Raw genomic sequence first — 27,149 nt, forward strand, 5'->3', positions numbered from 1 at the left:
TGTGTAGTCTTTTTCGGGTTCAAAATGGACGTAAGAACTGTAATATCCACCACGCTATTTGTGGCTTTAACCTTTTCCTTAGGCGTCTTGTGGATGTGTGATGCAACAATTCGAGTCGAGAGACCAAGAGGAGTATCCCTTAGCAGTGAGTATGCCCAGGAAATCTCTGAATAAATTTAGTTGTTCAGTCCCATACATGAATTTACGTGTCACGTCATTTTTTATTTTTATAGGTTGAGTGAGTGACGTGAGATAAGACGAGATTGATCGATTGATTGATCATTCAATTAGGTCGAGTGACGTGTCTGAGTCACTGACCAAGGTGAGAGTATTAGCCCTTGAGGTCTTAGTAAGGCTGAGCTGCAGCTAAAATAACAGATGCGTGCGTCAGGTAACGTTGGTGAAGAAATAGGAAGCAAGATGGCGGCGTAAACATCGCTCGGGCAAGTCTCTTCCGTCTTTTCACAATATTTTTCTCATTTTTTTAATGAATTCTTGTTCAAAAAATAACAACGAGAGTGCAGAAATGTTGGACATGAAGTTTTATCCCATGTACATGATTTAGGGACCAGATCTTTTAGAAGGAAAGTAGAAATCTCGGGGGTGAAAGTTTCAGGTTTTGGCTTCCGTCGTGTGGGCAGTAGAGGCGCATGGCCAATATGGGAGACTCTCTCCAATAGGGGAGACAATCTCCCACATTGGAGACTTGCTTTGCAAAAGGACAAAAGAAACAACACCCACAAAAGCATGATTTTTTACGCCTAAAATTTTGATTCACTGAGGTCAGAAGCCCATGTGATTGACAACAAAAATCCTTATCAAAACAAAAGTAGACGGTGAAAAGTGGTAATTTTTCATGAGGAATCTGCTTATCACTTTTTTATTTGCCGCCAAGGTAATCCTTTTGCAGCAAATGTAAACAAAGGAAATTGGACTCCAAAACTGGAGACTGTCTCTGAAATTGGATACCCAAATTCTTTACAAAAGTCTCTGATATTGGAGATAATCTCCCACATTGGAGACAGTCTCCAATATTGGCCGTGCGCCTCTACTGGTGGGTCAATGACCAGGAAGACCTGGCTTCGTATGAGAGTAAGCTTACGTCAGTATGATTTTTACTCTCTAGAAGCCTCCTGGCTATTTTGAGGTGTTACTGCTTTAAATAAACCGAGTGATTTTTATTAGAAAGATAGAAACGAAAGACGCATGTTACGAGCAAAGTCGCAAAGGAAAATAAAATGAAAATAATTTTGACAGATCACAGGTTAATGAACGATCGGCGGGACATCTTATATTATAAGTATCTTTATGCGCTAACGATTTAGAATTATTGGAATGATCTCTTGATCTCGTACGACACACCATCTTAAAGTTGCAAGTGCAATTAAAATGTAGTAGAAGTCGCAAGTACGCGTGATGATTCGGAACATGTTATTAAAATATTTTGGGGAGCTAGCGTTTTCAAATCAATTTATTAAAGGTCAAGTCCACCTCAGAAAAATGTTGATTGGAATCAATAGAGAAAAATCAGACAAGCACAATGCTGAACATTTCATCAAAATCGAATGTAAAATAAGAAAGTAATGACGTTTCAAAGTTTCGCTTATTTTTAACAAAGTAGTTATATGAACGAGCCAGTTACATCCAAATAAGAGAGTCGATGATAACACTCACTATTTCTTTTGTTTTTATTGTTTGAATTATACAATATTTCAATTTTTACGAATTTGACGATTAGGACTTCCTTGCCTGAAGCACAAAATGTTAAAATAATGGAATTCCACGTGTTCAGGAGAAATGAAACTTCATTTCACATGACAATGATGAGAAAATAAAAATATTTCATATTTCATATTAGGCCCGTTTCGGGTACACGAGTACACGTGTACACGCACGGTCAAGTCAGTGCACGTGTACTAAATTCCATCACCGTGTACACGGTAGCATCTGCATAAACAAGCTCACAGCCTCACATTAATCTTAGTTCTCAGACACTGCACATGTTTTAATTACTAATATGTCAACATATTTCAATTAATCCAGAGTGAGTTCACTTCCAAAATCGCCAATTTAATCCACATTCTTTCTGGAGACTCACGTTTTTGTACCACAAAATGGGTCTGCTCCGGTCTCAAAAGCTCGAAAGCATTGCTCAATCACACTCAGAGTCAATTTGAGAATCACCAATTGCGATAGCGATCATCGCTACAACTTCCGTGTTATACGCTCGCACACAAGCCTACAAACAAACGCTCTTCAAATTGGCAACATAATAATGAAAATTAATCGATAACTTCAGTTACACTTATTCTGCAGCGATCTGTGCATGCATGTACGGTACAGTATACAAAATGCGCATCCAACGAGCGTCGGCGCTAGCTAGGGCCCTGCACTGATTTTCTTTTGCATTCTTTATTAATTTAATGCGCTGCTAAGCCGAGTAAACTTTTAATTTGCACCAATTTTTGTGGATTGATACTTCAAACTTCTCAGGTGAGCTTTAAAACCGTGACTTAGGCTATATAGACCCCTTTTTATGACATATTGATGCGGGTCCGTGTCGACATGAAAACAGAACTCGCTCTCACAGTGTTTACAACGTGTACACGACCGAAAAACACGCCGTGTACACGTGCATCAAAAATGGACTTTCAAAACGGGCCTATTTCATATTATAAAATACAAAAGAAAAATTGAGTGAGTGATGTCATCAGTTCCTCATTTGCATACCAACCGAGATGTGCATATAACTGTTTTGTGAAATGAAGCGAAACTTTAAAATGCCATAACTTTCTTATTTTACATCCGATTTTGATGAAATTTTCAGTGTTATGCTTGTCGAATATTTCTCTTTTTATTCAAATCAATTTTTTGTTGGGGTGGACTTGTCCTTTAAGTACTATCTTGAAATGAACTTTTGATATCCAAGAAATTTAAAAGAAGCATCTCCCGACGAAGTGGCAAAGACATATAAATTGAGGTTGAAGAGAAGATGTCTATCACAAAGGAGGTAAGAGAGTAATGCAACGATTTCCGTCAGTAATTCGAACTTTAAAAGCTAACGGCGCTGTCCGCTATCACCACGAGGTTGAAGAGAAAATGTCTATCATCTCATAAAGGAGGTAAGAGTAGCGCAGTGATGTACGTCAGTAATAGAACCTTTAAAAGTTCAACATGGCGTCCACTATCACCACGAGGTTGAAGAGAAGATGTCTATCATCATAAACAATGTAAGAGAGTAGCACAGTGATCTCCGTCAGTAATGTGACCATTAAAAGTTCATGGCTGCGTCCACTATCACCTTGTTGAAGAGAAGATATCTATCCTCGTAAACGTCATCAGAGATAATACCGCGTCTTTCTCCCTGATTAATGCGACCTCTAAATAGCGAGCACCTCAAATAAATATCTTGGAATATGTTCTGAACGATCACGCACTGTAACTAGCTCTACGCCGATTTTTTCCTTCAAGGGGCATGATCGAAGATCGGTTAAAAATCGGTTACAGCCTTACCCAAGAGTCGACCGTGCAAAAAGAGGGAGACACTGGACACTCAATAGTAATCTTAATTAAATCTGGAAACAGAAATTAAATGCACTAACTACGATTATTTGGATGAAGGTCTATCGTGACACACAAATTCTGACATCGAGGCACAGACTGGAACCTCAAAAAACGACAAGTTCTGTCGCGATACCTCTCCTTCTTTCAAAATTCAAACAAAATGGCCGATCGAGACCGAGGCTATATTTTTTTTTTTTTTTTGAGGTTCCAACTTCCAGTCCCTTAATGTCAGGATCTGTGTGTCACGATAGACCTTCATCCATATGATCGTGGTAAGTGCATAATTTTTGTTTCCACATTTTATTAAGATTACTATTGAGACCCCAATCTACCCCAGTCCCGTGTCTCCCTCGTTTTGCACGGTCAACTCCTTCGCCGGCCGGAGCTCCCTGGGTTACAGCTAAAGGAGCTCACTGCCGAGTGGGAGCGTGCATTCCAATCATCATAAACTCGAGCCTCCTCTGCCCTCGCTCCTCCCCCATTCACAATCTCGAGACCATATTGGCATCGATTGGGCACAAACAAAGCCATGATCAGCAAAATAAATCAAAATTCAAAATGGTTTGAGTCTCTCCCATAGCCTTTGCATGCGTGTTCATCCAATCAGTCGTAGTGTTGTGAATTCACATGCTAGTGCACTCAGTTTTACATGACATGACAGAGAAATATTCAGTTTTAAAATGACACCAAGTTCATGACAGTATCTCCCTCTTCAACAGAGATATTTTATGTTAAACAAATTTTAGGAAAGTGTAACAAATCCACTCTTTTGTGGGGTAATTTATGAAAAAAGATAGAATGACCACCATGCTTTTCATTTGTAGTGCTTAAGTATGCATGACATTAAGATAAGGGAAGCTGGGACTCACAATGTATTTTTGTGTTTTTATTCATAGATGAACCTCTTTACAATAAGGATAGTCAAGGTGAATATTTCACATGTATAGATGGTTCAAAGAAGATTCTCAGATCTCAGATCAATGATGATTATTGTGACTGTCCAGACTCATCAGATGAACCAGGTACAGTATTAGTTTTCTTCATTTCTTTTTTTTATTTTTCCATTATATAAAATAAATTCCATTTTTGATGTATATATTGGGTTCTTTCTTCCATTTTCTTTTTGTTATTATTTATTTGTTTTAGTAAATCTTGATATCAATTCAAGATGAAATTGCCATATTTTCATATTGGATCCAGTTTCTGTATTCCATTTTTTTGGGGGGGTACATGAAAAAAATGTTTTGTTTTGTTTCTACTACATGAGTGATTTTTATTGTATATTTAGTATAAGTTTTCTGTTTACCAAACATTTTTACTTTAAATTGAGATCCTATGACTAAATTCTTATTCAAGATAGAAATTACTCATTCTGATGCAAATACTATTTTAATAAGGTGTCATATACTGTTTGAAGACCTTTTTGAAGTGATGTCATCACATGATGTCTCAACACTTTATGAGGATATCAAGTTATTAGGATGCCAGAATTTTCAAATGAAAATTATAATATTGATAGACTTGGAATATAGAGTATAAATAAACAGATTTATAGAATCATTCTTTCTTTGAAATTTATTGTATTTCACCATACATTCTTATGCAATATTTTGACATCCATTCATTTTATGATGGATGTTACATTGAATATTCATCCAAGAATCTCTTTTGAGTCCTCTCAGAATTCTTTTAATATGTCATTCTTGTTTTTCATTTATTTCTTTGTGTTATCCAGGTACATCGGCATGCCCAGATGGAAGATTCCATTGCAACAACAGGGGGTACAGACCATTCTACATTCCATCATCAAGAGTAAATGATGGTATTTGTGGTAAGAATAAAGAATACTTTGAAATACTGAGAATACTTTTATGGTTTGTTTGCCAGAATTCTTGTGAATTTTTTGTATGATTTAATTTGTATGCTTATATTATTAAGGGCAGCAGGAGAAAAGCATTAAGTTTTCTTCAACTTGATAGTGCCGGAGTGAATCTACATTGACTTTGAAGGGGGGGGGCATTAATCTGCAAATTTTGTTTGCCAAAGAAAAAAAAACATGCCAAATATTACTACCATAGAATTGGCCCTTTTGATAATTTTCTATTTAGGACTGTGATTTAGATGGAAAGTGATATGAAGCACTTCTATAGGGTAATTGCCTTTTCTACTCAGTTATTCTTTGCTTTTGGATCCCTTTAGTTTGTTGACTTCATGTTCCCTGTTATTGTCTCTTTCTCCCTCTACACACACAAACACTACTCCCGCCCTCTATCTCTCTGTCTGTCTGTCTCTTTCTCTCTGAGACGTTTATCTTCCTCTATTTCTGTCCATTTCCATGCTGTTCTTTCTTTCTTTCTTTCTTCCTTCCTTCCTTCCTTCCTTCCTCTCTTTCTTTCTTTCTTTCTTTCTCTCCTTGTCTTTTTCTCTCTTATTCAGATTGCTGTGATGCCTCTGATGAGTATGAGGGGCCTGGAGCAGGTAAGTGCATCAATAACTGCAAGGAGCTCGGAAAGAGAGACCTGGAGGAACGCAGACAACAGATGGTGCTCTTCAACCAAGGCTTTGATATCAGACAACAATACATCAAGGATGGCCTCGCCAAGAAAACAGAACGAGAGGTGTGTGTCATTCCATTTGAATAATAATGACCTGGGGCCCGTCTTACAAAGACTTGCGATTGATCCAATCAATCGCAACTATGGAAAGCCAGCAAAGTCAACATATGAAATGCATGTTTGCTCAATTTTTTTCTAGATATGAATGTACATGTATATCCATAAATTCATTGATTTCTTGACAGTTTGGTGTGTTCTCCTTTGTTCACAAAGGACATTTTGCACATTTCCTGTAGTAAATAATTATGACACTGATGGATTTCCATATAGTTACGTTGATTGGATCGGAAGACGGGGCCCAGATCACCAAATACTGGAAATTTGACTGCAATTAAATAATATTCATGAAATCTGTTTTGTTGTTGATGGTCAGTCGTACCAAAAATGCACCCAATTCAACAACTTGAACACAGAAAAAGATCTTTTCCTTATATTCTGAAATATCAAATAAAGCCCATGCATTACCATTGGATGAATGCAATATATAATTTTGAATAAACAGAAGTAATTAATATAGCCTGGATTATCCCCAGCAGAAGAATTAACTTTTTTCCACTAAGGAGGTGGTTCATGATATTTTTTCATCTTTCTTGTATTATTTCAGGAAGAATTAAAGAAACTGCAGACGGAGAAAGAAGAAGCACAGAAAATAGTTGATGAAAAGAGAAGTATGAATCTTGTTTGATATACCAGAAAACACATTTATTATTTCTGCCAATATTTACCTTTTATCATTAAAAAGGCCATTTTATGATGCAGGGCAAGTCAAGATTGGAAAATCATGAATTAAAGTCATATTTAGAGTATTTCTACAGAAATGAATTCTACCCCCCCCTTGATGCATTTTGCTGTCAAAATCTTTTTGACACATACCCCTCCACCGATCTTGAATTGAAAATAGATCACTAGAACACTCACCCTTTGTTTCAAAACTCCCTTTGACATTGTGATATTGAATCATATGATAAAAGTAAATTAAAGTAGTTGCAGTAAACACTCATTTCATGAGAAAGTCTCTAATACCAATATACATGTATCATCGTAGACCTAGATCTGGTACATTCACATAAACTGAATTTTGTGAAATCATTAAATCTAAGTTGAAAAAAGTTATCACTCTGGAGGTCGCCAACACAGAAAAGCACATGGGGGGCAGTGTATTATTGCTCGGAAAAGACCTGACAAATCGCAAGAATGACATACCTATTTTGCTAATTTCTCAGCAGTTACATGATTTCTTCTAGAAGCCTTTGGCACATATTTTTTTTCCTACATACAGACAATTGGATGGTCATTCTATTAGGTTGTTTAGGAACTCATTTAGAAATCGTTACCAGAACTGTCATTTATCTATAAAAATCATTCATCTTAAGACATTCATTTTGTCTCCAGCAATAACACAAGGGCAGCACACGGTACTGCTGTGTGAAGTAAGAGCTCGGCTGCTTTAAAAAAAAAACCACAGGAGTCCGCCTGGTCTGCGTGTGATTTTTTTCACAGCAGCTGAGCTCTACTTCACACAGCAGTAGCGTGTGTTACTCTTGTGGTATCGCTGGAGACAAAAATGAATGTCTTATTTCTTGTGTTGATCACCCAACAAATTAATCATTCCATTTGATCATTCATCTTTATACAGAGGTACGTGATGAAGCGGAAGGACCTGAGACGGAGGCCAAGGATAAGCACAAAGCAGCCTGGGAAGCCGAAGTAGCTGCCAAGAAAGCGGCAGAGGAAAAGCAGAGAGCTCTCCAGGCTTTCAAGGAATTAGATATTGACTCTGATGGAAGGTAATGAAAAAGATCTATTCATATTCAATTTAAGGTTTTTTCCGTAAAAGTAGTAGTAATCCAAGGTTGAACAAGGGTGGCCATATTCACATCACACACACAGAAATCATGCCACTTCTCTCCACTGCATGATTCAGTGCATCCTCTATCTCCTACACAACCTTCTTACTGTCCTTCACTTGCTTCTTCCTTTTACCAACAGTATTCTCTCCTCCTCGAACCACCCACCTTGAACTAAAAAAATGTTAAAGAGAAAGGGTCCTTTCTTTTTATTTTAGTTTTTGTTGGTGCTGTTAGTTTTCTTCTGTCTTTGATATTTCTATGCTCTGTGGGCTTTTAGGGGATGAGTCATTGATTCCGACAGATGAGAATATCTGTAAGTACATGTAACATGGGCATGTGTGTGGATTCCCCCCTTCCTATATTGACAAGGATTAGGCTCTGCAGGATCATAGGTCTCTGGGATGATGTATACAGGTATTGATGCTGATGAATGCATGTTTGAAGATCAAATTCAGGTACAAGGAGCATCTTTCGTAAGAGTCTCCATGAGGTAATTGAGGTCAGGAAAAGATAGTTACATGTACACTTATGGGCCTAAGTACTGGTGTTGGTTTGAACACTTATGGGCCTAAGTACTGGTGTTGGTTTGAACACTTATGGGCCTAAGTACTGGTGTTGGTTTGAACCATTTGAAATCTTCGTTTGAAGACTATTCCACTGTCCATATTGTTTGTTTTGTCATGGATAAGTAATTCTTTGTTTATTATTATTTTGATCTCTTAGGATTGTCTTCCATGAGTTGACCAACAGATTAGAGTTCGATACAGATGCAAGTGGACATATCAATGAAGAAGAAGCAAAGGTAAAAACAAATGACCCTTTATCTTGTTTTCAGTGTTGAAAAAAAATTAATTAGTAAATAAAAACTTGAAACAATGATAATGTTATTTTATATAGCGCAGCTACTGTGCATAAACTATACTGGACTGAATACTTGGTCTATATTAAATAAGCGTCCAAGGAACAAATCCTACCAGGTACCTACCGGTATTCACCTCACCTTGTTCGAGTGTAGCCAATTTGCATAAATTAAAGGAAACCAAAACCCAAGAAGAGAAGCAATCTTATTGGAAGAGTAAAATGAGAGGAACAATTAAAAAAAAAGTTTCATCAAAATCGGTTATGAAATAAGCAAGTTATGGACGATTAAAAAGTCTTGTACTTACTATGTGGATCCTCAAATTGGCAAACGTGCTCCAAAATGGCTGATTTTGTGGACAACTCTCCATTTGTTTTGTACACATACATGTATTTTCATATTTTCCCCTTTATTTTACATATTTCACATTATCTCCTCCTGACCTTGACATATATGGTGTGGATTATATTTTCCCATGACATATGTTGTGCTCAGAAGGAGGCAAGATGCAATTTGAAAGATAATGAGGAAAATCTGTGTATAAAACAAATGGAGAGTTGTCCACAAAATCAGCCACCTTGAAGCACGTTTGCCAATTTGAGGATGCCCATAGAAAGTAAAACAAGAGTTTTCAAACTCCCATAACTTGCTTATTTCATAACCGATTTTGATGAAACCTTTTATAGATTGTTCCTCTCATTTTCCTCTTTCCAATAAGATTGCTTCTCTTCTTGGGTTTTGGTTTCCTTTAAGGAAAGTAATGCCTGGACTAGGAATCAAACCCACGACCCTCTGATTAAAAGAGTCAGAACCACTATACCCTAGCACTTCCTCATTTCCTACATATAGCTCTGGGTTAATAAAACCATAGGTGTTAATATGGGTTAGGGTTGGAAGTCAGTGTTTCATCGGTAGGTGTTATAAAAGCTAACAGATCCATCCATTATACTGACTGAGGGCAAAAAAAATTGTGACAAAGCTATTTCGGAAAATTTGAAGCTGTTTTAAAAGTTGTAAATTACCTTACTCATCTTTATGGATGTCACAGAACTTATTTTAGGGTTAATAGTAAAAATATGACATATTTTGGTACACATGGCAAACAGTTTTGATTTACATGTATAATTTATGTTGATGAAATGTTTCTCTCATGTTTGCTGTATTTTAATTGTCCTCTTTGCCCCCAAAATCATGTTTTCTGTTAAATTCTGTGAGATTTTTGTCTCATCTTCATTGTAGAAGTGAGCAATAGGCACCGTTTTTCTGTCAGTTAGTGATCCCAAGTTTTTCAGTACTTTGCGTATGGTAAAATCTAACACTGAAAGTACATATACATGTACATACCAAGTGCAAAATGAACTTCATGTAGCAAAATCCTGTAAAAAAAGTTTTCATAGTACATATTCTTGAAGCATAAAAGGGAAGGGACCCATTGCTCATGGACACTGAATGAACAACCTTTGTAGCAGTGCAAATATTTGTGAATAAAAGGTCGGTTGAGAACAATCCATTTTTCGTTTCATTGTGTAAACTGGCTGGCCCAGTGGAGAACCAGGTCAAGGGTCATCCTCTGTACATGTCTTTAATATTGATCCGCTCCATATGAATCAGTCTTATTTTATGGCACAATGTATTGAATAATTGGTTTGATTGTGTATCAAGTCAACTGACAATGGTATTTGTTTTCTTCCTTTTTCATCTTGAAGTCAATAATGGGGACAGCAGTGTAGTGATATTGTTTGAACCCCTGCCCCTTTGAGATTGGTTCCTTACTAGGATTTTATACATGTATACTGCAATGCAGCAATATACTATGTGTATGTACTCGTAGTAAGAGTTTTGGAGTGTTTATCTTTGATTTTCTTAAGGGGATGGTCTGGGCTGAAAATATTTATATCTTAATACATAGTAGTAGAGTAGATTTCACTGAGCAAAATGCCGAAAATTTATCAAAATCGGATAACAAATAATAAAGTTATTGAAGTTTAAAGTTTAGCAATATTTTGTGAAAACAGTCGTCATGAATATTTCATACTTGTGTGAATAATACATGTATGTCTCCCTTATGATGAAATAAGTTACAGCAATAAATATGTAATGCACTAAATCAGTTGTCAATCCAATTTTTCTAGTTCTTGGAGGAAACAAATTTGAACTAGAATTTTAATTCGTCTTTAGGACGAATTAGGTGATCTGTCTCTGAATCTCATGATCACGATCTAATTCTTTTAATTATGATCACCATGTTAATGCAGATCAATACAACCATGATGATAATAAGCGTAGTTTTATTAATGAAAGGACATGTTGAATACTGTTGAAAGACATTGAAAGAGAAGGTAAAGATCTTGTTTTTCTAAAAAATAGTCAATTCCAATTTCGCAAGTGATAACACGAAATAGTGAGCACAGTGTTGACGAAAGCAAAAATCTAGAATCCAGTTTTGAAAATTTAAATCAGTACGCATGGACCAGTATTTACTTACCTCATGAGCAGTTATGACCAAATGACATCTACTTTCTTACATGACGATATGTAGATTTCATTGCAAGATGTTATGCAAGCATGTCTTGCATAGCAAGATGGATAAATTGCATAGACCAGGTGAATAGAATAACAAAGCAATGGACACTGACGGAGGTATTTGTTGCATTTCTTCTTGGAATGCGTTAGCATGTTCTTATAACAATACTTGGCAAACTCTGAAATACCAGTTGCTGGTACACGCATTGTTGTTTTATGGATGTATTGAAACGCACAATCCAAATGAATAAGAAAGAACTCGAGGTTGTTGCTAATATCTCATTAAATATAAAACAATTATGTCACTTTAGTACGAATGAACTTTTTATTATGCACAGAATGAAACCCCAAACTGGCTTATGGGGGTTACACCCAAAATGAGACAAAATGTAAGAAATAAAAAAAAAATAGATCCTGATGGGTTTCGATCCAGGGTCCCTCGCATTACAAGGCAGATGCACTAACCATCAGACCATAGTAACTGCCGTACAATTGCAAGGCAACGATAAAATATAACCTAAAATTGAATTTTTCAAGTGCAAGTTTTATCATAATAATATGCTTTTATACATTGTTAATATTTATGATGATCTCTTGCTGAAAATGATAAGATTGCAACATAATTTTGAAGAATATAAAACCAGCTACAATATGTCGAAAACCGGGCGAAAAACTACCAATGATTACGGAGTTATAGTCTAATTTGCAAAATTATTAAAACGTCATAACACAAAAATTGAGAATTTTAATTCCGACGCCATTTTGATGACGTCATGATAAAATTTAGGGTCAAATGGAACATGAAATCACATCTTGAAGTCATACTCTATCCGAATGTATAATAAAATTTGGGGGTCAACGGACTATCTGAAGAGTTATATTGGATTTTGTAAAGGCATGTTTTTGCACATATTTGGCCTATTGTGAACGCGCGCTTGCGCGCGTAATGCAAACTTTGACGGAGGCTAGTTCATTTATTACTGATCGTAGAAGGTCGATTAAGGTATCAAATTATTAGGAATTTTATAAGAAATACATTGACGTAAAAGAAAGTGAAATTCCACGTTGCGTAAGGACGTTACGCGCTTAAACGCGCGCGAAAACCCTTCAGCGCGCAAATTCCTGAAATGCTTAGAATGACCCGAAACGTACTCTACTTTGATCAAAAAGTGATTTTGAGCATTTTAAAATTTTGACGCACGCGTACATGCGCGTCGTGACCTGTACATGACCTTTGATGACATGGACAGTTGACCCTTGATCTGAAGTTAATTTGATGTTAATATTGTTAATTTTTGATGATTGATAATGGAGATATTGTTGATAATGTGATTTTACAAAATGGCGCGTAGATGACGTCACGATGACCGTTTGACGGTAAACTTGTTTCGTACACATCGCATGATAACTGTCCACATTTGATAATATTTTGATGAAAATTGATTGAATAGTTTTGATGATTTTGGTGGAACAAGAAAAGGGTGGAAAAAGAAAAATAAATAAAAAGAATAAAGAAATAAATAAAAAAGAAAATTCGTAGAAACATAAGAGGTGATCTGTCAAATTTGACAGATCACCTAATAAACCTAATTTCCTGTAATAAAATACAAAAGAACAAGTGGGGATGTGACACCATCAGCCCACCTCATGAATATTCATGACGGCTGTTTTCACAGAATATTGCTAAACTTTAAAATTCAATACTTTTGTTTTTTGATATTTGTCTGTCTGTCTGCTGTTTATCTGTTTGTCTTTCTGTTTGTCTGTCTGTTTGTCTGTCTGTTGTTTTTCTGTCTGTCTATTGTTTGTCTGTCTTTCTGTTTGTCTGTCTGTCTGTTTGTCTGTCTCTCTCTCTCTCTCTCTCTCTCTCTTGTTTCACTCCTGGGGAGCATTAAATCAACATTTTTTTGTCTGACAAGTTGTCCGACCTGACAACTTTCCTGGTTTTGACTGGCCGGGAAGCACTTGTTGGATAAAACGTCCAATGAGCCCTTTTACGAAACGTAGTTCATGATATAAATAGTCAGTGTTTCTCATTGACAACTGTTGTAAGCTATTGAAATCCTTGCATCTGATTCAATTCAATTCAATAATGGTATTTATTTGACAAGTTCAATTGCTTACATGCCAGCCAAATTGCTGAAATTTTAGCATGCTTACATATACAATAATTGTCTAACATTCATTTCAACTTAAAAGACAGTATACAGATAATAATTATAGCATGATACCATCTTATACATTCAAACATTATGAGGAAAATAAATGTCATTATAAATTCTAAAAATCTGTTAATTAAGTCAAAATTGCATAAAATACTTATTAAACATTAACTATCCTGTTGGTACTGTTCTTTCATAAAGGAGACATGCATCACAGAACACTTAATTGGGTTATATATCATTTTGCTGTGACCAGGTACATAGCTTGTCAAGATGATTGACTCTGAGCAAAGTAGACGGTGAAACATAACACTCCCTCAAGAAACACCCCCTTTATCTCTTTCTTCTTCATCTCAGGCTGTTCTTGGAGGAGCCAATGTCGTTGAGGAGAATGCCTTTGTGGATCAGCTCTGGAATGACGTCAAGGAGAAATTCAAGTTTGCACATGAGGTAAGGGGATATCACATCAGGGCCCTGTCTTACAAAGAGTTGGGATTGATCGAATCAGTGACAACTATGGAAAGCCAACAATGCCTACATCTAAAATGCATTTTTGTTCAAAATGTTTTCCAGATATGATGTATACTCATACTCCCACGTGTGCATTAACAAGTCAGTGTGTTCCCCTTTGTTTACCAAGGATATTATGCAGATTTCCTGTGTGAAATATTATGACAATCATGGCTTTCCATATAGTCAAGATTGATCGGATCGATCATAACTCTCAAAACTCTTTGTAAAGATGGGGCCTAGGTACTACAAAGATATTTTAAATGATCACGGTTAGGATCAATTCAGTTTTAAAATTTTAAGGCTTTAAGGAATTGTCAATTGTATCATTTTATTTCTAGCAACTGTTTAGGTATCTGTGTTTTTCAATATTTAGAAAACATGTCACATATTTCTGACACATACACATGTTCAATTTTCTTTAGAATTTTATTGTTTTCCCAAAACTCTGTGGACATCTTTGAATCTAACAAACTTTCTTCTTGAATCCTCTCATTTTGGAGAAATAATTAATTAAAGAAAAAGGCAAGTGAATGAAATACGTGTGAGATTATCAATGCATTACATGCACACATGTAGGGGGACATTTCATGAAATTGTCAGCACTGAATAAATTTTCAACTCTGATATTTCAAGGAAATGCTTTGTTTTGATTGGCTAAGAAGCACTGGTCTGTGACTCTTACTATGGTAAATGTCAGAGCTGACAACCTCCATGAAATTGCTATGGATGGATGTATTGGACCTCATCTGTGTTTTAATCCTTCCATGCCATCATGGTAAATGTTTTTAATTTTATTTTACTCTATAGGTGGAAGCAGAGTTGGCACAAAAGCAACAGGAAGGACAGGAGCAGCTAGGTGACAAACCTTGGGCCCGTTGCAGAAAGAGTTGTGTTTAAACGCAAGCTAAAACATCAATTGCAAATCCCAAATGCGCGCTGTTGATTGGTTGAAAATCAAGTTACGCATGAGTTTAGAGTTGCAATTGATTGCAACTCTTTCTGCAACCGGGCCCCTTACCTATGAATTTATTATTATTATTATCTGTTTGACATCACCTGGCCTGGGAGATGAAAAGCAAGCTGAATCATCATGACCCCAGGTCTCCCCTCCAGGTATAAACAGATTGGGGTAGTGCAGGTGGACTTCTACACTCCTTATACAAATAGTGCGATGGTTTCTTAACACACAAATGTGGTGACTCTTCTCTACATGGGGCATCCATCTAACGTCCTATCCGAGGGATGGAGTGTTTCCACAGCACCTATGGAGCAGGAGAGGGACACATTTACACACAACACAGGCTTCAGTCATTTGCCCAGGGTGGACTTGAACCCACGACCTTTGGTTTTGACAGGCAGACAATTCACCAACTGAGTTATCACTATTAACCAAGAGAAGGACGAAGATCTCCTGACGTAAAGTTTAATTTGCTCCTGATCCTCAAATTGGCAACCATCATAATTTTTCAAACTTAATAAAAGAAAAGAAATATGATTATAACAGGAGTCAAAATGGATACTAGACAAAATGTAAAGATAAGTTGCCGATCTGCATTTTCAAGCGGTGAAAATGTAAGGTGGGAAGCCTTATAGTAGACCGGCCAAACCTCAAAAAGTGCTCTAGATAAGGATTCGACGGCAAAATTTGTTAATGCTTGGCATCCCAGCTAATAGTCTTGCAAAAATACCCAGGAATAGCGTACGGCCGGATGCCAAGCGCAATTTTGCGTGAAAGTGTCATTTTTAGCGTAAAATCTGAAAGACTGTCAAAAATCACGCATTTTGATATTTTGACGGATTATCATCATATTTTTGATTATCTTTGATATGAAATTATTTTTATTCAGAATTTCAAATTATAAGTCTACTAAATATGCATTCCAAATTTGAATATTACACATACATATATGGCACAGGGAAACATAAAACAGCGATTTCCTCGAAATAAAAGTTTGTGAAAACTATCAATAGTTTGAAGTTTTGTTACGCAACATAAATTCTTCGATTTAAATGCGTTTATCCATCGAATGTATAGTAAATGTCCTAGTGCCACAAATATTAAAAGAATTTTCAAGAAAGATGGTAGATATCTCATTTTATGTTATCCGAAAGGATATAATGTGCATTTTACCATGTGCGCATTTTGAAAAAAAAAATGAAAATACCGTACATTATGTACATAATTACATGTATAAGTACATACTAAAGCGAGTTTTTATTTACATGTAAAAGTCCATAATAAAGCGAGTTTTTAATTGGATAGCACAATTTGTCAATTCCTTGCTTCCCAGCTAAAAGTCTTGCGGAAATACTGAGGAATAGCGTACGGGCGGATGCCAAGTGCGCTTTTGCGTGAAAGTGTCATTTTTAGCGTAAAATCTGAAAGACTGTCGAAAATCACGCATTTTGATATTTTGACGGATTATCATCATATTTTTGATTATCTTTGATATGAAATTATTTTTATTCAGAATTTCAAATTATAAGTCTACTAAATATGCATTTCAAATTTGAATATTACACACACACATATGGCACAGGGATAAATAAAACAGCTATTTCCTCGAAATAAAAGTTTGTGAAAACTATCAATAGTTTGAAGTTTTTTTACGCAACATAAATTCTTCGATTTAAATGCGTTTATCCATCGAATGTATAGTAAATGTCCTAGTGCCACAAATATTAAAAGAATTTTCAAGTAAGATGGTAAATATCTCATTTTATGTTATCCGAAAGGATACAATGTGCATTTTACCATGTGCGCATTTTGAAAGAAAAATGGAAAATACCGTACATTATGTACATAATTACATGTATAAGTACATACTAAAGCGAGTTTTTATTTACATGTAAAAGTCCATAATAAAGCGAGTTTTTAATTAGATAGCACAATTTGTCAATTCCTTGCATCCCAGCTAAAAGTCTTGCGGAAATACTGAGGAATAGCGTACGGGTGATGCCAAGTGCTCTTTTGCGTGAAAGTATCATTTTTAGCGTAAAATCTGAAAGACTGTCGAAAATCACGCATTTTACTATTTTGACTGATTATCATCATATTTTTTATTATCTTTGATATGGAATTGTTTTTATCAGAGTTTCAAATTATTAGTCTACTAAATATGCATTTCAATTTGGAATATTACACACACATATATGGCAATATGACACAAAAAATCGTGATTTACTCGAAATAAAAGTTTGTGAACACTATCAATAGCTCTTAGTTTTTTTACAACTCAAATTCTTCGATTTAAATTGGTTCATCTATTGAATATCGTTCGTTTCTAATGTCACAAATATCAAAATAATTTTTTTTAAGTAAGGTGGAAGAGATATTTTCCGAAACGGGACATGCAAAATTTATCGGGGAGGGGGGGGGGGCATTTTGAGTGTAAAATTGAAGATACTGTAAATTATAAACATAATTACATGAATAAGTACTTTAAAGGACAAGTCCACCCCAACAAAAACTTGATTTGAATAAAGAGAAAAATTCAACAAGCATAAAACTGAAAAAATCATCAAAATCGGATGTAAAATAAGAAAGTTATGACATTTTAAAGTTTCGCTTTATTTCACAAAACAGTTATATGCACATCTCGGTCATTATGCAAAAGAGGGAACTGATGACATCACTCACTCACTTTTTCTTTTGTTTTTTATTTTATGAAATATTTTCATTTTCTCGTCATTGTCATGTGAAATGAAGTTTCATTCTTCCTTGAACCTGTGGAATTCCATTATCTTAACATTTTGTGGTTCAGGCAAGGAGGTCATAATCGTCAAAGTCGTAAAAATTGAAATATTGTATAATGTAAACAATAGAAAACAAAAGAAATAGTGAGTGAGTGACATCATCAACTCTCTCATTTGGATGTATCTGGCTCGTTCATATAACTATTTTCTTAAAAATAAGCGAAACTTTGAAATGTCATAACTTTCTTATTTTACATCCGATTTTGATGAAATTTTCAGCATTGTGCTTGTCTGATTTTTCTCTATTGATTCAAATCAAGTTTTTGAGGTGGACTTGACCTTTAAAAGGTCATTAAAATTAAAGTGTCATTAATTTTTTTCTATACGTTCAAAGTTATAATGAAATTTTGAAAAATGAACTTTGGTTAAGATTTCAAGGTTGATATGACGCTGTTAAATCAAAACTACCGTCACCTCCACCGGAGAAGTGGCTCCTTTAGTCCTGCTCTGCGATGCCGACGAGACAAAAAATAGGTACTGCCATTTTTTTTAATATACTTTGATAATCAAATAACTGAAGTAAAATGTAGATTGACAGAGTGGTTTAAAAATGCTAATTCAATCGCTTTATTCATACATGTATGTTTTCTATGATTTTGGATATAGATATTCCTGTAAAATTAATGCTGCCATGGTAACGGCAAATTAAATATCAGACCTATTTCTGAATATCGCCACAGGTAGATTTAAGTTCAGCACCAATTCATTCGTGGAAATAGCAAGAAGATCGAACCCTACAAAAGCAAACATAATCCTATATAATATCATGACGAGTATCGCACTGATATAAGATATGTGCAATATCGATGTAATATTGTGCGCTGTTTATTTTTTTTTATCAGAAATGCGCATCTGATAAAATAATGTGCATCGTTATATTTTCATTTTCATTTCATTTCATTTATTTTCCACAAATCAATCAAAATACAAAGAAAAACATACAACTCATTCCGAAATAGTATGCATAATTACAATATAAAAGCAGATTCTAAGTGGATGGACCTAAAGTAAAGCAAAAGCTTGTTGTGGATAGGCCCTTAACAAATAATTTATGTGTAATCATTGATAGCTACAAATAATTATAGAAAAAATAGAGCTGAGCTCGGAGAAAGTTACAGAAACTGGACAAGGACGAAAACAGAGAACGTTACAAAGAACAGGGGCACACAGGTTACTAGACAAGACAAGGAGGACAAAACAAGACATAAAAGAAAGAAAGAAAGAAAGAAGGAAAGAAGACCCGTCTATTATATTGCTGTTCATGATTGCGTCGTTAAAGCATGACGTAAAATATTTTGACAGAATTGATCGTATGCCAGTGGAATAGTAGACGGGTCCTTTGTAAGGGTATCTGCAGCTGTAAATATGAATACATGTAATTCATTACAATGGTAAACATACGGACATAGTGAGGGGATAGAGCACCTGGCAGACGAGGAAAAGAAAAAAAACTTGATAGTTGCTAGGAGAGAAAAAGTATCAAAGGACCGAAGCAAAACTTAGAAGAGCTATGTGGTTTTAAAGAGTTTCCCTGGCTACCAGGTGCCCAATCCACTCTCTGACCGTCTTAAAAGTAATACGCAATTGAGTACAAATAGATAAATATATATTGTGTATTTAAAGCTTACAGTTGGGTTCTACGATGAGTAATCTTTTCTCAAAAGAGACGTTTTCAATTTTCTTTTAAATGCAGTCAAGCTAACAGATCTTTTTATATCGATATTGAGTGAATTCCAATATTTGGGACCTGAATAAATAATAGTATTGTGGGCAAATTTTGTTCTGGTTTTTGGAAGATGAAATGAAAATGCTTGGCGTGTTGGATAGTCATGCAACTGGTTGTTTTTTATGAACATATAATTAAGTGCCGGAGGCAAGTCATTATTATTCAGTTGAAACATAAAAGAACCCAACTGCAGAAGGAAAATATCAGAAACTCTTAAAACACCCTTTTCTAAAAAGAGAGGACCTGTATGAGCCCGTATATGGGCATTGGAGATTATACGAATTGCTCTCTTTTGAATAACCAAAATTTTATCAAGTTGAAGCTTACTAGAATTTCCCCAGGCAAGAATACCATAGTTTAAATACGGAAGTAATAAAGTGGAATATAACATTTGCATAATATTGAGTGGAAACATTGATTTAAGTTTATACATTATACCAGTATTTCTAGATAAAATTGAGCAAATGTGGTTTGTATGAATTTTCCAGGTCATTTTGTCATCAATAAAGAGTCCCAAGAACTTAGTTGATTTTACCCTACTGATCTGGACATCATTCAATAAAATATTGTCAGGTAAACTTGTAAGAGAGTTACTAAATAACATAAAATTTGTTTTATCAAGATTTAGAGAGAGCCTATTGGCAAATATCCATTCACAAATACTTTTCAACTCGGTGTTAAAAATATCTACGAGCATTTGAGGGTTTTTATGTGAGAAAAATATACTAGAATCATCTGCATATAGAATAAAAGACAAAAGTGGAGATGAATATTGAAAATCATTTACATATATGATATAAATCAGGGGGCCAAGGATACTCCCTTGAGGAATACCGCAAGTAATTGGTTGGCGTTTAGATTCTACTCCATTCAACGCCATTCTACTCCATTCTACTCCATTTCGCATATATAACATAAAATGATATATATCTTGCATCTTATTTCAGTATTTGTTTTTACTATATGTGACATGGCAACAATTATTAAGTATTTATTCGGTTAGCACTAAATCTTGACGAAATTGAGCTGCGGAACACAAACATTATACCATTAATAATTTTTACAAACCTCTATTTTGAGTAAATCGCGGTTTTATATTTCCCTGTGCCATATGTGTGTGTGTAATATTCAAATTTGAAATGCATATTTAGTAGACTTATAATTTGAAATTCTGAATAAAGATAATTTCATATCAAAGATAATCAAAAATATGATGATAATCCGTCAAAATATTAAAATGCGTGATTTTCGACAGTCTTTCAGATTTTACGCTAAAAATGACACTTTCACGCAAAAGTGCACTTGGCATCCGCCCGTACGCTATTCCTCAGTATTTCCGCAAGACTTTTAGCTGGGATGCAAGGAATTGACAAATTGTGCTATCCAATTAAAAACTCGCTTTATTATGGACTTTTACATGTAAATAAAAACTCGCTTTAGTATGTACTTATACATGTAATTATGTACATAATGTACGGTATTTTCCATTTTTCTTTCAAAATGCGCACATGGTAAAATGCACATTGTATCCTTTCGGATAACATAAAATGAGATATCTACCATCTGTCTTGATAATTCTTTTAATATTTGTGGCACTAGGACATTTACTATACATTCGATGGATAAACGCATTTAAATCGAAGAATTTATGTTGCGTAAAAAAACTTCAAACTATTGATAGTTTTCACAAACTTTTATTTCGAGGAAATCGCTGTTTTATGTTTCCCTGTGCTATATGTGTGTGTGTAATATTCAAATTTGAAATGCATATTTAGTAGACTTATAATTTGAAATTCTGAATAAAAATAATTTCATATCAAAGATAATCAAAAATATGATGATAAGCCGTCAAAATATCAAAATGCGTGATTTTTGTCAGTCTTTCAGATTTTACGCTAAAAATAACACTTTCACGTAAAATTGCGCTTGGCATCCGGCCGTACGCTATTCCTGGGCATTTTTGCAAAACTTTTAGCTGGGATGCCAAGCATTAGCAAGCATTAACAAATTTTGCCGTCCAAAGTATAAAAAATCGTTTTGGCCGGTCTACTATTACCTATAATTTATGATTATTCTATCACTATTAAAAGAGGGACATTGCTGTCATAATATAATCTGCTCTTTGCTCGTCAAATCAGCAATAGTCAATAATTAACCAATCATTTTTATACTTTAAAAAAATTGAAATATATATGTGGTTATGACCCATGTTCGATTTCCACTTGATGCGCTAGTGTCCTTTGCTAAGCCTTAGGCTTTGCTCATTTATATGTGATTATCGATTTTGTTGAGGCGCATTTTTCATTTTACAATGCCTTTCATTATATATCACCAATTCAGAAGAACCTGCTGCCTTTGAGAAAAACGATTTCGAGGATGACGACGATTTCGATGACGACATCGAAGACGAATGGGCGGAGGATGAGGAGGACGAAGACATCTATGAAGAGGAGGATGATGAAGATGATTTTGATGATGATCTGACGGATGACGAACGTGACGCAATGCGTCAGAGACGGCTGGATAGAATGGATAGATTAACTAAAAGGAAGCAAGAGATGAAGGATTCTAAGACTTCTGATGACCAGATGCCTGATTATGATGAGGCTACTCAAGCCCTAATAACAGGTGAGCATAGGCCTATAGAAATGTATATTTTTAATTTTACTTTAGATGTTAAAAGATCTCTTTAGTTATTATTTTTCTGTGTTATAAGATGGCTATGATTTGTTATTAAAACTGTTCTTTTTAAACTGGACCCTGTTGCATAAAATTTACCAGTACGGTAACTTTGCCATCCAAAGGTAACTACCATGGTAATGCTGATCAACAGCCAATCAAAATCAATGATTCCATGCAATTTACCATTCCATGGCAAAGTTACCATCATGGTAACTTTTATGCAGTATACTAGTTGTATGTTTCAGGTTGCTTGGCCGGCAACCAAATAAAAATGTCCTCTCTTTGGCTGGCAACCTGTAATATACTTTAGGTTGCCTTGCTGGCAACCAGAGAAGGAAGTTAAGTGAGAGCCTGGGTTGTGTTTGTTCATATTACATATTAAACAACATGTTAAATCTGTGCTCATATGTGTTACATATTTTTATGGAATTACAATACACACTATGTTTGTGACGAGGGGGGGGGGAGAGGAGGGGGAGTTAATGATACATTTTATGGAATTACCCTAGATGCATGAGACTAAAGGATGGATGGAACATATTTTATAAAATAAACCTGTGTATGTCACCGGGGGGGGGGGGGGGGGGGGGGGGTCGGTGGTATATATTTTTTAAGGATTTACAACATGACTTAATATGTTTTCCATATCCAGCTGCTGACCAGGCGAGGAATGAATTTGAGGAGGCTGAGAAAACTTTGAAGAATATTGAGAGGTCTGTCGGGGACATAGAGAAGCAGCTGAAAGTAGATCTAGGTCCAGACCAGGCGTTCCAGGCTCTGCAAGGACAATGTTATGAGTACACAGACAGAGAGTAAGATTTAAGTTTTATTTCCAATTGAAGGGGAATGTAACTTTTATAATAAATAATAATAGTAATAATAGTACATTTCTTAAATACGCATAACACCTACAGGTCGTTATGCGCGAGTGACTAAATCAAACATTCTGAAAGAGGTGGGTTTTTAATTGAACTTTGAATTTCTCAAGCTGGGTAATATTTCTTAATGTCGATGGAAGAGAATTCCATTGTGCTGGTGCAGCTTTCTGGAAAGCCTGATCCCCATATGACTTGGTCTTTACAGTAATTTCAGAGAGAAGATTTTGTGAGCCAGAACGGAGATTACGCTTTGGTTTATGAATCTGGACAAGTTCTTGAAGATAAGCAGGGGCAATACCATGAATACATTTGAATGTTAATATGAGAAGTTTATATTTGATCCTTGATCAAATGGGTAGCCAATGAAGGTCAGATAATTGATGTGTATTATAGGAGAAACATGGACATACGCAGCAGGGGGCAGTTGCCCCCTAGAAATTTGAAAACTGACATTTTTTACTGAAGTGTGCAAAAACCTTCAATTTCACCATAGAAAATGCATCATGCATCATCTTCCCTCAACCCAGCCCAACTACTCTCCTCCACTTCTTGCTTCTTCCATGTCTTCAATTTTTTGCACCCTTGCTCTTGACAATCCACCTCTTTTAAGTCAAATGTCAAACAGATCTCTCAGGTTCTGGAAAGATTTAGTTTAATAGGCAGAATCCTCTGTTTGGTCAAACGCTTTATCAATGATATGGCCATGAGCTTAGTTTTTATCCCCCCCCCCCCCCCCGAAGATGGATGCTTGACCCTGAAGGCATCATTTAATGCTAACTTTTTTACTTTCACTCTTTCAGATACACATACAAGTTGTGTCCTTTTGAAAAATCTTCTCAAAGATCTAAAAATGGAGGTTCAGAAACTTCTCTTGGGTAAGTTCAGCATGGGTTTATATGGTATGAATGAAATATATTGAATACTCTTGTATTTGTCCAGTGTTTTTTAAGTGATTCACATGGTTGACTAGCTGAAATACTCCCCAGTGTAATGAGAATTTTGTGGGTACATGAATATTGTATGTAGGCTAATTGCATCCAAGACTAGAGTATAAAAAGAGGCTTACGTGTTACGATAGAAACTCATTATTATTGTTATTAAAAGGTGATCCAGGCACATGAAACAAAGGTTAAGGCCTGGTCACACCGCCCGAGCGTTGTTGGAGCAGTTGTGGAGCGGTAGGGAGAGAGGGTCGAATTTCGCTCACAAAATTGGGGAAAAAATCGAAAACAAAATCAAAATCGAAAATGGTGAACGGTAGCGAGCGGTGATGATTTTTTTCTCTCCGCTCCACGACCGCTCCAAAAATGCTCGGGCGGCGTGACCAGGCCTTTAGTGATTAATTGTATTCACATCTGATTGTATAATGTCTTTGAAATAAATCGTTCAAATTAGTGTAAGGATCAATAGGCTAAAAGCTTTTCATGAAAGAGCCCTGTAGTCCTTGTCCGATTGAGAATGCTTATTTCTACCCCAGTTTTGTTTAAATTACTCATATTAAAACTCTAAATTTGAACTTTTGCTGTTGAAGTGTCACCTCGTGTATGAATTCAAGAGCCTTTAAAAAACGTGTAGGGGAAGGCGGGGCAAGTTGAGCCACCAGCCCCAGGCCAATAATGAATGAGTCAGACATTGTGGTGGTGTCATGTATTGATGACCCATAGCATAACCCCTAACCCCACCACATTGTTTCCAACTTTGAAACAAAAAGTAGTTTTTTAGAGGGAAAAATATGAATTTCAGCCAAAAAAGTAAAAAAGAGTGTGAAATAGATAAGTGGCAGTTGAAGGGAATATTGTCCTAAGTGTTCTCCTGTTATCCGCTATTCCTCTTCTTGCTTTCTTTCAAGCACATTTTTTTTTCTTTACCCAGCTTATGGAACCAATGGGAAGGGCCTGCAGATAATAAATATTCTGTTATGATGTATACTAGAGGTCAGAAATGTTGGAATGGTCCAGATAGATCTACAAGGGTAAGTCCAAAGACAGGTTTATTTTCATTTGGTCTAATGCCAATACGTTCTAATTGCCATTTCGTCTACTAACATTTGGTCTGGTTTGGTTTGGTTTTATTTACTGTATAAAAACCACAATGAAATACATTGCACAAGATATTAGATTAAATATAAATATGTGAACATGCAAATAAAATATACAGATGGATCACTCTATTAAGAGCCATTGATATAATGGCTTTGTTCTTCCTAGAGGTCCATCAGTTCGTCCACTATCCACATGGGCTAATTGCCATTTCGTCCACTCGCCATTTCGACTAATAACCAGTTGGTGCAATAGCAGTGTTAGTTGGGCAAAATGAATGAAAATAAAACGATTATTAGATCAGCTGGTTATGAGACAAAATAGTCCATAGACGAACTGGTGATTAGACGAAGTGATGATTGGACCAAATGTTTATTGGACCAAATGGTTGTTGTACGAAATGTTGATGGACGGAATGGCATTAGACTAAATGAAGTTAGACCATGTGGTGAGTGGACGAGTTGGCAGTAGATGAATTGGCAATTAACTGAAAGACATACTCTCCAATTTCATATTATAGCATACCAGTATTTTCATTTAAAAAAATAAACTTTTTTAGCATTTTCAGATTAAAAAAAAATCTTCATTTACAGCGATGACATCAAATGAAATTGGATATTGTTGTGATATGTTAGTAGCAAGAGATAGTGAAACTGGTGTAAGTACAGCCTATGCCAAGTTTTTGCGAACAGCAGTGCTTAAAGCTTGTGTATAGTATTGGTAAATCCACCAAAATGCACCTATCACTATTCCAATTCATTGCTAGCTAATATGAATGGGTATGCCCTATAACAGTTATGATGTGGAGGATATGAAATGAAAATGTGTTTTACAGGATAAATTTTGCGATTTTACATGGAAATTTAACTTGATCGGGTCACCCGATCAAACTAAAATATCTGTGTGTTTTTGTCTTTCAATTAAATCCTATTCCAAATCATGGAATGGGCTGAAATTTTCAAGATATGTTCTTTGTCTGTAACTTTTGGATATCTAATCACTAAATTTATAAGATAAGTGCTTGAATGCCCATTTTTTAAATTTAAAACAAGCATCGCTGAGAGAGGGCGCTATATATCCAAGATTTGAATATTTGAAATTTTCTCAGAGAAGTGCAGTTGGAAAAATATCTAACGGTCTCTACGCTTCAGTAAGACTGTCATATTAGATGATATTCGATTATCAATCACATTATTGACCCTTCACCAAAGCTATACACAGGCGTTAAACAATATACACAAGGAAAATTATGATTCTAGACTTCAGTTACTGATCAGTTTTCAAATTAGATCCCTTTTGGGGATTTCATCAACTTATAAAAAGTTGTAAGATCTGACAATGTTCCTTGGTTTTTTATTCGCTGAAAAGCACAAGTTTCTGACTTTCACTCTTTCAACTGTCGGATGATGACAGCTTGCCAGTGTAGGCAACAGTTTCTGTATGCAACTTTCATGAAACTGTTGCAAGGGGAGCTTTTCATCACAATTTCTTGTCTGAAAAGTTGTCAGATCTGACAACTCTCCTTTATTGGTTGAGAAGTACTGTTACCATGGTAATAAAACAGGACTTGTTTGATAAACATATAACAAGTCCCTTGGTGAAATGATGCTCAGATCTTCAAAATATTTTCATCTTTCCGTTTATCTCTACAGGTGAATTTAAAATGTGGCGTTGAAAACAGCGTCACATCTGCTTCAGAACCCGATAGATGCGTCTACCAATTTGAGTTCACCACCCCAGCACTCTGTACGTACAAGTATGATTTGAGCACAGGAGAAACCGATACACACGACGAGCTATGATGTATTGTCTCTGTCCCACATATTCATTTCCTTGTGATGTTTTGTAAAAGGGCTCCAAATGTTGAAGTTAACAGCACACAGACTAATTAGGTATTGGCTGATTGATTAATGTTCGTGTAATATAAACATTTCCTGTGGCACAAGTGCATTTCTTTAGTACTTTTATACTCTATCTATGAA

At 35.6% G+C, this 27,149-nt stretch overlaps 1 protein-coding gene across 1 annotated transcript; it reads left to right on the top strand.

The window, feature by feature from the left end:
* LOC121423679 (glucosidase 2 subunit beta-like) lies at nt 1-27,043 on the top strand. Its single transcript, XM_041619107.1, has 14 exons — nt 1-145; nt 4,461-4,586; nt 5,300-5,395; nt 6,001-6,182; nt 6,784-6,847; nt 7,816-7,966; nt 8,753-8,831; nt 13,931-14,023; nt 14,894-14,942; nt 21,909-22,196; nt 22,903-23,062; nt 23,929-24,003; nt 25,001-25,100; nt 26,820-27,043. Exons 1-14 carry the CDS (start codon nt 25-27, stop codon nt 26,967-26,969), a joined length of 1,734 nt encoding a protein of 577 aa, XP_041475041.1. The 5' UTR covers nt 1-24; the 3' UTR covers nt 26,970-27,043.
* Nucleotides 27,044-27,149: the final 106 nt, after the last annotated feature.

This window comes from Lytechinus variegatus, chromosome 11 (assembly GCF_018143015.1).
Source record: "Lytechinus variegatus isolate NC3 chromosome 11, Lvar_3.0, whole genome shotgun sequence".
Lineage (NCBI taxonomy): Eukaryota > Metazoa > Echinodermata > Echinoidea > Temnopleuroida > Toxopneustidae > Lytechinus > Lytechinus variegatus.